This window comes from Mastomys coucha, unplaced genomic scaffold (genome assembly GCF_008632895.1).
Source record: "Mastomys coucha isolate ucsf_1 unplaced genomic scaffold, UCSF_Mcou_1 pScaffold1, whole genome shotgun sequence".
NCBI lineage: Eukaryota > Metazoa > Chordata > Mammalia > Rodentia > Muridae > Mastomys > Mastomys coucha.
The window spans coordinates 16,253,863-16,269,294 of record NW_022196891.1 but is presented as its reverse complement, the minus strand read 5'-3'; the positions used below and the strand labels follow the sequence as shown (position 1 = coordinate 16,269,294).

The following is a 15,432-nucleotide window of genomic DNA, read 5'->3' as shown; positions in this document are numbered from 1 at the left end:
GCACACACGCACACACACGCACACGCACACACGCACACACACGCACACACGCACACACGCACACACACACACACACACGCACACATGCACACACAGGATGGTTGTTCTACCTCCTTACTTGGAGATAGATACCATTTTGAATTAGTGGGAAGAAAAAATAGTGGCATCAAAAGTCTTCCATTGTGATAAATGTACTTTAGCATTTGCAAGTACCACTATCATTATAAGTGGTTTTTTTTTTTTGTTTTTTTTTTTTAACTCCTAAAACACATACACTAGACAAGTGGTCTAATTTTCCTTTTACAAATGTAGTTAACCAAGGCTCACCCAAATTCTAGAATTTTGCCCCATAGCATAGGCTACTTTAGAACTTGACTTCTGGTTTTTAATCTAATAATTTCCATCTTTGTTTAAATGGATATATAAATGATATTCATTAAGTGTATGTAGTATTTTCATAGAATTTTACAGTTATATCAAGGATATATATTACCTTTAATTCACAACTATAAAACTCTTTTTGTAAGCTGGGCGGTGGTGGCACACGCCTTTAATCCCAGCACTTGGGAGGCAGAGGCAGGTGGATTTCTGAGTTTCAGGCTAGCCTGGTCTACAGAGTGAGTGCCAGGACAGCCAGGGCTACACAGAGAAACCCTGTCTAGAAGAAAAAAAAAAAAAAAGAAAAAGAAAAAAGCCAAAAAACCCTTTGTTTTTGTACTAAAGGACTTTTTGTTCTTTTTTTAGTGGTTTTTAGGCCTTATGCATGCTATGACTTATGCCACCAGCCCTATGTTAAAATCCTTGATTATGAAATCAAATAGATTTGATAGAATTGTACTGTGCTGAATTAGGTAAATAATATTTATGTTGAGTTTTGACTTTTTAAAAGCTGATTGAAGTCCATAAATCCCTGTTCAATATTTAATTTCATGACATTTGTTTTTATGCCAATATTTTCAGCACGGGTGATTTTGCCCAGGTATTGACTAGCTTTCCCACTATCGGGGACAGAAAGGCAGTGCCATCTTGTAAGGAACCTCAGCAGGGTGTCATGTTCATGTTAAAAGAAGGTGATTAAGAGCACTTCAATACCTGAGCTAGAGTAGAAGACAGAATTCGATTAATTTTCTGAAGAAAGAGCTTTCTTAACTCCAGTGGAAGTAGATAGTTGTTTTCCCATAGGAAGCGTAAGAAGAAAATGATGTACACATAGGCCTGTGCTTGTCCTGACTTCCTGTTTCCACAGAAAGGAAGATTCTCTTTCTGGCTTCTAGTGTGCTCTTTGGCTCCTGTGTCATTGATGCCCACATGTCTATGCTTCCAGGTCTTCTTGCATGGACCACTGTTCAGAGGGTCGCTCTTACAGCAGAGATCTTACAAGTCTTGAGGAGTTTTACATACAAATATGATATTCAACATACAAAGTTCCACATATTAATGAACTTTAAAGATTTGTAATCGGTTCACAAAATCCTATTTCTGGCATTTTTGCTAATGTGTACATATGCTGAGTTTATATGTGCTAATAAGTAGATAACAAAAGAAATTTTTTTAAATATTTAATTTTGTTAATGAAAGTATAGAGTATAGAAGAACTCAATTTGATGATTCTACTAAATATCTTCTTTTTTTAAGGTATCAGTATTTTTTGCAAATTAAGCAAGACATTCTTACTGGAAGGTGAGCTTTTTTAAAGGTTTTTCTTATAGTGTAGTTTAAAAATATTTTAAATTCTGTATTAAATAATTCTTGACTGATTGCTGTAATTAGACTTTTAAAATGGTTATAGGTAATATTAGTTCCTTTTAAAAGCCTTTTGTTGGGAAGGGGTTTTCTTTTGTTTGTTTTTTGAGACATTGTATTATTATGTAACCTCAAACTAGCAGTCATCTCAACTTCCTGAGTGTTGGAATCATAGTCATGTGCCATAAAACCCAGCTTAATGAAATTAATTGTGATTAAAATGAATGCATATAGAAACTTCTAATGTCGGTAGTATAACAAACTACAACATATTTGAAATTGTATTTATCCTTGGGTTGTGTATTTTCTCTTTTGTCTTATCAGATTATCCTGTCCTTGTAACACTGCTGCCCTTTTAGCTTCATTTGCTGTGCAGTGTGAGTATCAGCCTACTTTAAGTTGCATATGGTCTTGTAGTTTATATTGATAATAGTTGCAGGTTCTCAAGATGTGTAGGAAGTAGGGACTACTGAGGTAATTCAGTGAATGTCTAGGTGGCTAGCAATTATTTTTACATGAATTATTATGACTTGTTTAATGTAACGCTAGAAACATATTCATTTCACAATTATATATGAATTAATGATATTGCTGATTTTAGTATAATTAAAGTATTAAAGTGTGTTATTTTCTTTTTCTTATTAGCTGAACTTGGAGACTACAATCAGTCAGAAAACTTGGCAGGCTACCTCTCAGATTATTCTTTCATTCCTAATCAACCTCAAGATTTTGAAAAAGAAATTGCAAAGTTACATCAGCAGCACGTGTAAGCATTTGTTTAATTTTCTGTTTATTTCATAAGCTTTATGGGCAACTATGGTGGTTTGAATAGGAATGGCCCCATACACTCATGTGTTTAAATGCTTGGCCCATAGGGAGTGGCACTAGTAGGAGGAGGGATAGCCTTGTTGCAGTGGGTGTGGCCTTGTTGGAGGAAGGGTATCAGTGTGGGTAGGCTCTGAGGTCCCCTAGCTCAAGCTACACCCAGTGTGACACAGTCTCCTTTTGCTGCTTGAGGATCAGGATGTGTGTGAAACTCTCAGTTCTTTCAGCCCTATGTCTATCTGTACACTGCCATGCTTCCCACAAACGATAATGGATGGAATCTCTGAAACTGTTGTAAGCCAGCCTCAATTAAATGTTTTCCTTTATAAGAATTGCCATAGTCATTCTTATCTAAAACAGAAACCTTTCTATAGGGAAGAAGGTCTTATATTATTCTTAATTTTATTGTTGTATTTGATATAGGAATTTCTATTATCATAAAGAAATATTTGGATGATTTATATCAAAAGCATTTCATTGTTTATTTTAATATACATATATGCACCTTGTTTTCATTTCTGTAACAACCATAAATTATATGTAAACAGTTTATATTGTATTAAATATTTAATCTCAATCAGGGCTGTACTCTGCATAGATCATTCAGTTCCCAGAAAAAAGATAAACAACTTTTATATTTATAATATGCATTTTAATGCACTAGAGCTGGGTAGATATCTGCTCTCTAAGCTATTATGTCTACTTTCCTGTCAATAACCCCAAGTTATAACTTGCTCTGTTCCATCTGGGCAGCTCTTAACTCCATTTCGCCAGTTCTCATGGCCATTTTTTCATGACTCACCTAACCCATAGCATCTTCTCCTCTCTGCATCTTCTCTTCCTCCTCGTGGTCCTCCACAGACCAGGAACTGAAACCCTACTTACTTCTCTTCTGCTTAACTATAGCATCTTTATTCAAACAGTAGTTGTAAATTAAGGAGCAAGGTTACATAGCATCACTTTCCTTATGTGAGGATTCTTTTGTCCCTGAGGCAGCCAGGGCCAGTATTTAGAATTACAATACACAGCAACAGACCAAACTTCCAAGAATTCCCCCTTTTTTATCTAAATAAAAGACTTTTATAATAATAAAGAGTATATAATAGGAGCAGTTATGGAAATTATTACATAATTCAAAAGACCAATTTGTTTTCAGCAACTTAAGATTAAGTATTTTATCATCAATTCCTATCTCGGTGAGTTTAGAGTTTTGTATTTAAATCATTTTTTAACCCTAATTTGCATCATTAACTTAAAAATATCTTCTCAGTTCTCAAATATCTTCTTAAATGCTAAACAACTTCAGCTTAATTGTGAGTCTGTAACCATCAAGTCTTCAGCCCCATCAAAGACCTGAGAAAGAATAAATATTACCAGAGTATGCATGAAGTATAGAAATGCAGCTTCCAAAGTTATAGAAATGACAGCGTCAATCCCCAAAATGGTGAAGCATCTGTGTTTAGCTTTCTGGCCCAGGATATCTGACAGACCTTTTGTGAAGCAGGAATTATGAAGGACTCACTTACTCTGTCATGGCAGAGCTTGGCAGTTGACTTCCCTGCATCTGCTTGTCCTTTCTGGATGGCACTCTGTCTGCAGATAATGTTAGGGCATTTTCTTTCCCCAGTGGCTAGCATACCATAATTGAAATAACTCCATATGGAGGTTCCTGAAGCTTATTATTCTGCCAAGTTGAATGGATTACTGCCAGGAGTTGACATGTCTCAATATCAAAAAAGATTTTAAATTAATAATATATTCAATTGCCATATTTTGTGAACTTCTAAGGTTTTTGAAGACCCATCTATCTATCTATAGTGTATCTAAATAAACAAACATTGTCTGTCTCTAGCTCGCTATTATCTGTGCAACCCAGAATGGATATGTTTGTGGTGATCCAGACTAGTATCTAACATGACCATGAGTTTGATTGACTGACTCTTAATTTGCATTACTTAATTATCCTAAACAGTTTGTAATCACAGCTATTAAAAGGATTGGGACTAAACCTTATACTTTAAATGAGTTGCATAGGGATAATTCCTATATAATAGTTGAACCACACATATATTATGTCATAACAAAATTAATCTGAAATTTTGTATTATCATACAAAGATACCAATGAAAACTTAAACCGGTATCAATATACAAAATTCTGTACCAGTGTAACAAAATATAATCTCAATTTTGTATCAAAATATTAAGATCTCTACTAATATAAGATTATGGCTTTAAAATGTCTTTTGCTTTAAAAGTAGATTCAATAATCTACCCCTATTTGTCTAATTTCTTGCATTTCTATATACCACCTTCTTCCTCTCAACCTCCTTCCCTTCCCTAAGAAAGAAAGATAGAAAAAAATGAAAGAGAAATCCCTGCGTCTGAGTCCCTAACCTCCTATTTAGATTCCTCCCTGTCTAAGACCATAATTATAGTAAATCATCCCCTAAAATGCTAGCCTATCTATCTATAACTCATGAAATGACCAAAATCATCCACTGCAACTTAAGGAACTGGAACAACAGTCTTCTTATAATTATTTCCTGCTGAATTGGGATAAAGATTTCCTTTTTGATGACCCAAGAAAATTAGAAAAGTGGTTAAGTTGAAAGTATGCTTACTGGCATCAATCATTGTCCAGTCTCTGTATGTTGATTAAGTGAAGCCTTGAATGGATCAGTCTAAAAGGCCAGATAAACAGAGGTCATCTGGGATTAGCAGTCCTTTCTAAAGCTGTTCCACAAGCAAGTCTCTGGAAACAGCATCAGTTTAAGGCAGGATCGATCGATCACAGAGTTGAAACAGCAAGTCCTCAAATCTCAACATCCTTCAAATTGAATTCTGTTAGGGATGCCTCCTGGTCTTTCATTCTGTGATATATACACCTTACAAGTTTTTATGTCGTTCTATAAAGACATTTGTATGGAATGTGCACAGTGCACAGATCAATTAAAGATGATTTTCTGCTCCTTGTTTGAACAGGTGAAAGATAACTGTCTTTCCTTAGAAATTACTTTGATCATTTGACCAAATAGCAATATAAATCTCCATTTTCGCCACATGAAAGGATGGTATGTAATAATAAGTCATGAGATTTCTGTAGCCAACAAGATTTATTTGGTATGTATAGCTGAAGTTCTGGCAGGAAACATTTTCCTGTCTATTCAGTTTCAGACCTGAATACAACTGGAGGGATCAGCAAATATCACCAGTTTGTTTGGTCTTCTTGATTTTCTCCTGTTTGCTGCCAAGGTCTTCAGGGGTCTCCCTCTATCAAACCTGATCCTTATTATTTTGGAAGGAATCTAAAGCCCTTTCTTCTTTCCTGTTAACACAAATGCAGAGCCTCTCCTCCGACATAGCATGTCCTTTTTCTTCCAGTCTAAGGTCATTAAAAAGAATATATTGACCCAATTTGGCAGGCCCTTTTCTATCTAGGTCTGCTCTATTTTGACCTCCTTAAAAGAAGAATTAATATACCATCATAACTATGGAATATATAACTACCTTCACTTGATAATTTAAAACAGTTAAAACATTTTAAAACAATTATTATTCATTGAGACAGGGTTTCTCTGTGTAGACTGGGGTGACTTGAGTTTGCTTTGTAGATTAGGCTGGTCTTGAACTCACAAGGAACGTGTTTGTCCCTGCCTTTATCTCCCAAGTATTGAGATCAAAGGCCAGGATTAATTAATTAACTAATTAATTATCTATGTGCCCATGAAAACATCAATTCACATTTCTTCTATCTTTGTAGATTAATATCTTTGTGGATAAATATATCTATATTCCCTTTTCTCTTTATATAAATTAATCCAGTATCTTTCTCTGTATTCACATTTGTTTAAATTTCCTTCCACTTACTCTATAAACATAATTCCCAAGTAACCTTGTGTCTGCTTAGAGGTTTTGCCTTGGCTATGTGTCATATGCTAGGGTAAGTCCTATTCAGTTCTCCTGTGGAATCCCACATTTAAAGAGACTGGTTGCTAATTACAGCATGACACTATTTTAAATTAACTCTTACAAGTTGCCATCAGTTCTCCAGTGGGAGCCTCACATCCCAAAGAGACAGGCTAGTTGCTCAAAGTAGCATGAACTCTATCCTGTGTTAGCTCTCATGAGCATAGCTTTGGTTTTTCTATTGGATGAGAGCAAAACAACTCTGCCCCAACCCCAACTCTGGGTTCCCATAATAACCAATAGAATATATCTTTCCTAAGGCAAAATGCTGTTTTGGCAACAGAAAAGTACTATCTTTTGATTTGAAATTATAAACATATATTATGGGAATAAATATACCCATATTTTCATTTAAATTTAAGACTGATATATATTGATTACTTTTATGTAACATTGTCAGTTCTGTAGCTGCCAGCAGCTACGCAAATCAGGTTTCTGAAAGAGAGGCAGGGGCCTGGGGGAAAATAGGGGAATTGGACTGCGAGAGAAATAACCAGACCAAGTCAAAGGGTTCCAATCAAGGTCCAATGTGTATTAGAGAATCTGAGAATATATAGGCAGGGAAACCCATCCTCCAGTAAGCCAGGATCTTGTGGCCTAAATAGCATCTTGTTGTTCTGTCGGGAAGGCAGGTGAAGCAGCTCAGCAGGGCATGGCTCCTAGCAGGAACTTCCGGAGAGGCAGAAAAGTAGCTGGACAAAAGGGCTTTCTTTATCTCAGGAACTCCACCCTCAGTGGGCTAGCTGCTCTGTGGCATGGACAAGGTCTGGTTCAGACTGCTTGAGGCTGGGGGAGGTTACAAGTTCTTTAAAAAAATAATTTTAGGGGGCTGGAGAGATGGCTCAGTGCTGTTGCTCTTACAGAGGACCCAAGTTTAGTTTCTATTACCCAGATCAAGTAACTCAGAACTGTGTGAAACTACATCTTCAAGGGATCTTGATGCCCTTTTCTGGCCTACATGGTTACCCCCCCCCCCACACACACACACACAGATGTGCACATGCCCACACGTAAGCACATATGCATGTAGTTAAAAATAAAATAAAACATAAATTTTAAAAAAGGAAATTTTGGAAAAATATATTTAATATGCAGTACTTGGTCATTTTCTTATTTTTCAGGGTTTTGAAGCGTGTTGATTCTATTTAGTAATGAGTAAGGGGGAGAAAAGTAACAATCTAATGAAATTCTTTCAATGTTCTTTTAAAGGCAATTAACTTGTTTCATTCTCAGTAATATTCAACTTTCAGGGTATTTTTAATCTCGTCTTTTGTGATATTCTTTCAGATTTATATACTTAATGTGTATGAATGCTCTGCATGTATGTATGTATGTCTATGGACCATGTGCCTGCCTAGTACCCACTGAGGTCAGAAGAGAGTGTCAGGACTGGAGTTACACTATTGCGCCCTACCATGTAGGGAATTGGATTTGGGTCATCTTCAAGAGCAACCAGTGCTTAACTGCTGAGCCAAAGCTCCAGCTCTGTGTGACATTTTTTCAAGAAGAAAATTGTTTTGTTTTGATTTGATTTGAGGTAGGGTTTCTCTGCAGAGCCCTGACTAACCTGGAATACCATGTAGTCCAACCTTGCACTCATAGAGATCCATCTGTCTCTGCCTCCCAGGTGTTGGGTTTAAGATGTGCACCACTATGTCTGACCTTAAGAATTGTTTTTTGTTGGCTCAGAATTCAGTTTTGCTTTAACCTATGATTCAGAATAGTGACAGAATAAAGATACTGTTGCATATTGGTTAAATGTCTGAACAAGAGTTAGACTTCTAGCTTAAACTACTTACTATCTTAGAGGCTCCTATTTCTGTTGCTTTGTTTTCTTGCATTTAAATTAGAGAGAAATAAAGTATGTTGAGTTAGAAATTCTGAATCAATCTTTTCTTCTTCCTTTTTGTTTTTTGTTTGTTAGTTTTGTTGTTTTCTGAAAGACTGTCTCTGTGTAGCTCTGGTAGTCCTAACTCACTCTGTATACTGGCTGGCTTCAAACTCAGAATTCTGCCTGCCTCTGCCTCCTAAGCGCTGAGATTACAGTTGGCTTCTACTACCTCCTGGCCAGAAATCCCGAGTCTTGGGGTTATATACACAAAGTTCTCCAGCTGCTACCTAGTAAGTGCTAGGTATTAAGGAAATATTAGCTCTTACTGCCAATTTGGTAATAATTTACGTGTTAATATTTTTTTTGTATAGAATAGACTTTATTTAGGGCATGGGGAGGAGAGTTCAGAGAACAGTAGAGGCAGAGAAAGGAAGAGAGAAGGAGAGAGTAGAGAAGTAGAGCCGGCATGGCCACGTGGAGAGAGGGAGGAAGGGAATGGGAGAGAGAGGGAACAAGGGAGCAAAGGGCAAGGGAGAGACAAGAGAGGCAAGAACAATAATTTTTTAAAAGGATTTATTTTATGCATATGAGTACACAATGTAGCTGTACAAATAGTTGTGAGCCTTCATCTGGTTGTTGGGAATTGACTTTTTTAGGACCTCTGCTTGCTCTGGTCAACCCTGCTCCCTCAGTCTTTGCTCGCTCAGGCCCCAAAATTTATTTATTATTATAGATAAATATACTGTAGCTGTCGTCAGATGCACCAGAAGAGGGTGTCAGATCTCATTACAGGTGGTTGTGAGCCACCATGTGGGTACTGGGATTTGAACTCAGGACCTTCCGAAGAGCAGTCAGTGTTCTTACCCGCTGAGCCATCTCACCAGCCCAAGTGTTAATAATTTAAGTGTCTCAAAAACTCAGAAAACAATAGCTCAATCCCTAATTTTGAACAGCCAATGGGCCAAGTATGACAAATACATGTTTTTATATGTAATCAATGTGTATTTGTTTATATTGTAAATCTAAAATACCTAAATATGTCCCTGAATATTTGGATCAAACCTAGACCTTGCTTATGTTAAGGAAGTGCTCTACCATTGAGCTAACTGGTCTCTCTGTCTGTATATTAAATATGTTTAAAGTTTATATTGATATATAGTAAGTATATTTAAGTCTCTATATTTTAAATACATGGGGGAAATCATATTTTACAGAATGTGAAATTTTCTGAAATCCACTGTCCACAAATGAACACTCACATGAACAGACATTCTCAATTTCTGTGTCAGATGTGGGATGCTTTTACATTCTAAAGTTGTTGCTACAAAGATAATTTATCTAGAAGATTTGAAAATATTGTTTATTCCTTTCTGGTAAAAGTTTTTTGACCTTGGATTTACTGTAGACTATAATGACTTGAGGATTATACTAAGTGGTCTAGTGTGATGAGGATGCAGTTTTTCTATAAAAGCCATCCTTTTATAAGTAAAAACTTTTCATATAGCCTATTGAAGCCAATGCTTTGAAGATAAATCAGAGTTTTAAAATTTACCTAATAAAAGTTCCTTAAATAAAGAAAGGGGTTGTATTTCCACAAGGTAGTTCTGTTTGAAAAGCTGACTCATCAGATCTAAAGACAAAAACAGAATTACCTAGTTTAATTGGGAGGACTGTGTAGTTAACACAGTTTTTGTTTTTGTTTTTGGTTAGTATTGAGGGGTCACATTCACTTTGATTGTGCATTGGCAAGTGTTTGGCTTCTTTGCAGTATCAGTGATGAAAAGGTTGATACCCTCTATGTTATAGTTCTCTGATATATTGCATGCCAACTCCGTATTATTAAGGATGTTAGGAGTGTATTTGAAATAGAGTAGACCTTTTAAAAAGACTATATTTTAGGGTAGTTCTGAAATTTTTGTTTTAAGAATCACTAGAAGGCCAGGCGTGGTGGTACACACCTTTAGTCCCCGCACTTGGGAGGCAGAGGCAGGCGGATTTCTGAGTTCGAGGCCAGCCTGGTCTACAGAGTGAGTTCTAGGACAGCCAGGGCTACACAGAGAAACCCTGTCCCGAAAAACCAAAAAACCAAAAAACAACAACAAAAAAAAAAAAAAAAAAGAGAATCACTAGAAATATTTATTAAATATAAAATTTTAACCTCAGCTTTCCTGTGGAATTTATTCTCCATCTCTCATTATTATAGTAAGTATGTTATATTTTGAAACATGTAAACATTGTTGAAATGTTAAAGCAGATTAATCAAAGACCTTTAATGAATACATGACTGCTCTAAAAATCTCTTGATACTCATGTTTGTGCATGCTATGACAGTGTATATACAGTAAGCCCTGAATATTTCACATGTAGCTATGATATGTAAACTGTAGTATGAGAAATGTTTAAAAGTTTTATCAGGAAATAAATGGCTATGTTAATATCTATAAGATCAGCTAGGGGTTTTAAATCTTACTATATTCTTTTCCTTTTTTTTCATTTCTGGCCTGTAGTACTCCCCAGTGGTTTTTAATTGCCAGTGTCTTTTAAATTTTTTTTCATAAGTTTTGTAAAGATTTATTTATTTTTTATATAGAAGTTCACTGTTGCTGTATTCAGACACACCAGAAGAGGGCATCAGATCTCATTGCACATAGTTGTGAGCCACCATGTGGTTGCTGGGATTTGAAGTCAGGACCTCTGTAAGAGTAGTCAGTGCTCTTAACTGTTGAGCCATCTCGCCAGCTCTTAAATTTCTTTAATTAAAATAGTTCATCACTCTTCTTCCCTTTCCTCCCTCTACTCCTGAGTGCTCTGATTACCTCGCAAATTGATGCCTTTTTAAAAAATTTTTATTTATTTATATGTATCACATATGTATAGCTTGCTGAGTCGATTGGCTTGTGTTTTTATAATTTCAGGGTTGAATACTTAGATAGCCAATTAGAGGGTTTATCCCTAGAAAAAATGTTCTCTCTCTCAGCAAGCATTAGTTGCTGTTTGTCTAGGGTGGGACCTCATGAGTTTCCCTTTTCCCTGTTAGCAAGTCTATTGGTACCACTATTGTTTAAGCAGCTAAATTGTTGGGGTATGGTGAATGAAGCTTCACTATCATTTCTAGAAGACACACTCTTACAGACTTCCTACTTTGCTGGCTCTTGCAGTCTTTTTTCCTCCCCTGTTCCTCAATGTTCTCTGAGCTCAGGAGTTGTTATAGATGTATTTAGTGGGGATAACGTCCTCCCCCCATGATCCATTGTTTTCCTGTATTATGACCTGCTATGTTTTTCTGTAATGGTCTCATTTACTGTAAAGAGACAGCAAAAGTTCCCGTTTGAGAAGGGGATAAGAGGTACAGTTAGCTCTGAACATAAAGAAAAATTTTAGGATGTAATAAGGAATTACACTGTTGCAGAAAAAGGATGGTAGGAGGTTCTCTGTTACTCTAAGGTCCATGAAAATAAAGAAGATCATCGGGAAAAAAACACGAATTACTGCAAATATGACCTTGAAATAAGGTAGATGTTACTAACATAAAACTTAATAGACTCCACATAATCTTTTTGTAACTTGTAACTTTTCTATGAATCTAGTTCTTGACCTGATGTTTTCTTTACAGTGGCTTATCTCCTGCAGAAGCAGAATTTAATTACCTAAACACAGCACGTACCTTAGAACTCTATGGAGTTGAATTTCACTATGCAAGGGTAAGTAAAGAAAATTTTACTTAGATGTTGAGTTAGGTTTCTTTCCTGCTATTAAGGATTTTAAAATCATCTTGGTGTGTGTACAGTACTGGATTGATTGAACCAGGGCCTTAAGTACTCTTTTACTTAGCCATAAACTCCAACTCTTTGAAATTTTAATTCCTTGAGAGAACTAGGTAGCAGAATAATTTGTGTTTGATGCTGATATAGTTGCACTAAAAATTTCCTCTTGAAATAATTATTTCAAGGAATAAAGTAAAGTAGCACAAGTACAAGATGGGTGGAAATGAATTATTTTTCTTTCTTTCAGGTGTTGGTTTATGTTGTAAAACCAGTGTAGACTATAGGGGGCAGTAGTTTTAGAATATTTGTTTTGTAAACAAAAGGTTGCCTTAGGGGCAGTGCTGTTGTCAAAATCTTTGCTAATCGTGACCGTACTTGCTGCTCGCGCATCACTGAGGTTTGTCCTTTTATTTCCAAGCTATCTCATTGTCAAGCCCTTGTCAGCTTGTCATTTCTTTAAATTTATAGTCACTGGCTTTTCATAGTGCAAGTCTTTCCTGTTTGAAAAATTTTTGTGTTTTAGAGATTGTTATCCTCTGAGCTATATTTGTGAAAGGCTGTCTATCGTATGTAGTTATATTTCCTTTTTGTGATTTATCAAGATTTTTATATTTATTTGAAGTACTTAAAGTCCAACTATTTTCAGTAGAATTACACTCATCAATTGAGTCAGCAGTGGAATTTTTATTCCCTTAGACACATTCTTGAGCCTAATTAGGCTAATATTAGCCCTAAAGTGAAGTAAGAGCCACAATTTTCCTTAGTTAAATTATTTTTAACTTGCCTCAATACACAAACATGCAGGTTCAGAATCCACTGGGAAAGTACTCAAAGTTCTATCCTACAGTGCTTTTGTCACTCAGGGTCCCACCCAATTAGGTTCTGGGGAATGAGCCCCACCTTTTATGTTTCACAAAGTATATTTCTATCTCACCCCCCCCCCCTTTTTTAGACAGTGTTTCTTTGTGTACCTTTGGCTGTCCTGGCACTTTGTATATCTTTGGCTCTCCTGGAACTCACTCTGTAGACCATGCTGGACTTGAGCTCAGAGATCTGTCTGCCTTTGCCTCATGAACACCAGCCTGTGTCACAGACTTGTCTGTCCACTGTTAGAATTCCAGATGATCTGGTTTCCTCAAGAGATTGATATCTTGTAATTCCTTAATTGTCTTCTTGAGCATTTTGCTTTTTTTTTTTTAATGGTTCTTCACTCTCCTTCCATATTTGGGTTATTATTTTTAACCTTAGGCTCATTACATATTTCCATTGGTGTTTGCGCAGTAGGATTTCTTTCTCCTTTTAAAGAGGAAAGTTTACAACTGATTGAACCACATTTTTAAATTAGGTTATGCTTTAAAATGTCCAGTTAAAACTTAATGTTTACTTAAGTATCATAAGCAAAAATGTATTTGAAATAAGAAACGAGAGGCATTGTTTGCACTCTGTTTTCAAATGGAGCAGAGTTATGTAGATGAATTGATAACTTCTTGATTTGATTCAAATGATTTTAGGAAGAATGTTTTAAGGAGATGGCTTTACTTGTTTTGCCAGAAAGATGTAATGAAGTTAGAATCAAGAATAGAATATGCCCCCTCCTCATAAAATAGTAAGTAAAAACTGCATAATGAGTGCAGGAGCCAGAGAGAACCATCACTGGGGGAGTGAGGATGAATATAGGGAAGGCAGAAAGAAGATGCAAGAGACAGAATATGGGAGAGCTGCTGGTTAATACCATGCCAGTGAGCAAGAGTATTTTCTCAGTGTCTTTTAAAGCCAAGCAACACAAAGTATGACCAATTCTAGGAAGATAAACAATGTCCACAAATGCTAACGTGGCAAGTTTATGGTATACAATATCTATATTTGCCCATTTGCAGACCATTTCTTTAAGGCTTGGAAAGTCTCTCAGTGACATATGCAGAGGAACTGGGCAGGCTAAAATGCATGTCTTAATTAAAAACAAAGCAGATGTTAGCAGACTCATTCATGATTAATCACAAGGAAGAAGTCAGCCAAGGCTAACTCTGGATGTTCTCCCCACATGTCTCCCCTTTTCAGTCTTTACAGCCAAAACTATCTCACCTATTGGCACAGAAAGACTGCCTGTCTTAGGTGTCTCCTCAAGAAATATGTACGTACCCATCATTGCTACATGAATCCTAGCATTCATTCCCTGTCCCTGATCCACCTCTGAGAGAATCTTACTCAGTCTTTTTATTTGTAAGAGGCACTTTATTAGTCACAGAGCAGAAAGTTCTGCCTGTCTTAGGTTGCCATCTGAAAACACAGTTCTTACCTGTCATTGGCACACAAATAATCTTGTATATTTTATATTCGGGGCCTGTCTTAGTTTGAGAAGGATTTCAAGATGATCTTAGCTGTCATTGACTACCAACTTCTGCTAGGGAAGACATTGGAGTTTGAACTTATGTAACTTTGCTTTGATATCTGTAAAAGCTCTGATGATTCCTCTCAAAAGAGTTGGTAATAGACATGCCATAAACAGCATCATAAAGCCAAGTCCTGGTACGCCCAGGGTCCTCTAACCCAGAGATCTGCCTGCCTCTGTCTCCCAAGTATATGCCACCATTTCTGCCAGTCAGTGAAATTTTAAGTTAAAAAGAAACAGAGAAAATTTATGGAGAACCACAAAGGGCTATTACTTTTCAGGAAGCATGTTGTATATGTTCACGTCTTTGAGTTTTAAAGCTTGTGAGGCTTTGTGTAACCATGGCTACAATTGCAATATGGAACAGATGGATCACCTTGAAAACACATACCACTGTTGTGCCTGTACAGTCAGTTTTCCACTTATCTTGCTGACTGTCATTTTAGCTTTTCTTTTAAATGAGTTCGCCATGTCATATATTGACAGTAATTAGCTATTTCAGATAAGTAGTTGAAGAGATAGATAAATATGAGAAATGTGTGGATATGAACTACAGAAGGCTTCTCAGAGAAGTCTGTGATCTAGACTTCAGTTTGGGTTGTTTTGGTTAGACAGAAACATAAAAAAAGACAAAAGCTGCATTAATAATACGTGAAATTATGTTATTACAAATCATATCTTCAAGCTTATGTTGCCTAACTAAAATAGTTTTTACTAATAGGAGGAAGATAAAATAGGGTGTTACTGTTGTTCAAATGACTTCCATGCCAAGCTAAACAGTTAAGGCATTTTTTTGGTACATATTTGGGAGAAGTGTTTGTTCTATAGATGAGTTCACGGAACAGATGATCAAACAGAGGCTCTACTCTTTATTATGTAGGATTTTGTAGAGAATAAAACAACATGGTAATA

At 36.3% G+C, this 15,432-nt stretch overlaps 1 protein-coding gene across 8 annotated transcripts in view; it reads left to right on the top strand.

Moving 5' to 3' along the window:
- The window catches only part of Ptpn4 (protein tyrosine phosphatase non-receptor type 4), a 158,515-nt gene that overhangs the window by 73,447 nt on the left and 69,636 nt on the right, over positions 1–15,432 (top strand). For 6 of the 8 annotated variants that reach the window (XM_031380558.1, XM_031380565.1, XM_031380584.1 and 3 more), the window contains 4 exons: positions 1,636–1,680; positions 2,068–2,120; positions 2,389–2,509; positions 11,981–12,068. In XM_031380558.1, the coding sequence (XP_031236418.1) occupies positions 1,636–1,680; positions 2,068–2,120; positions 2,389–2,509; positions 11,981–12,068 (307 nt within the window). The remainder of the gene's footprint in view (positions 1–1,635; positions 1,681–2,067; positions 2,121–2,388; positions 2,510–11,980; positions 12,069–15,432) is intronic. The other 2 variants (XM_031380567.1, XM_031380576.1) reach the window with 1 other exon arrangement.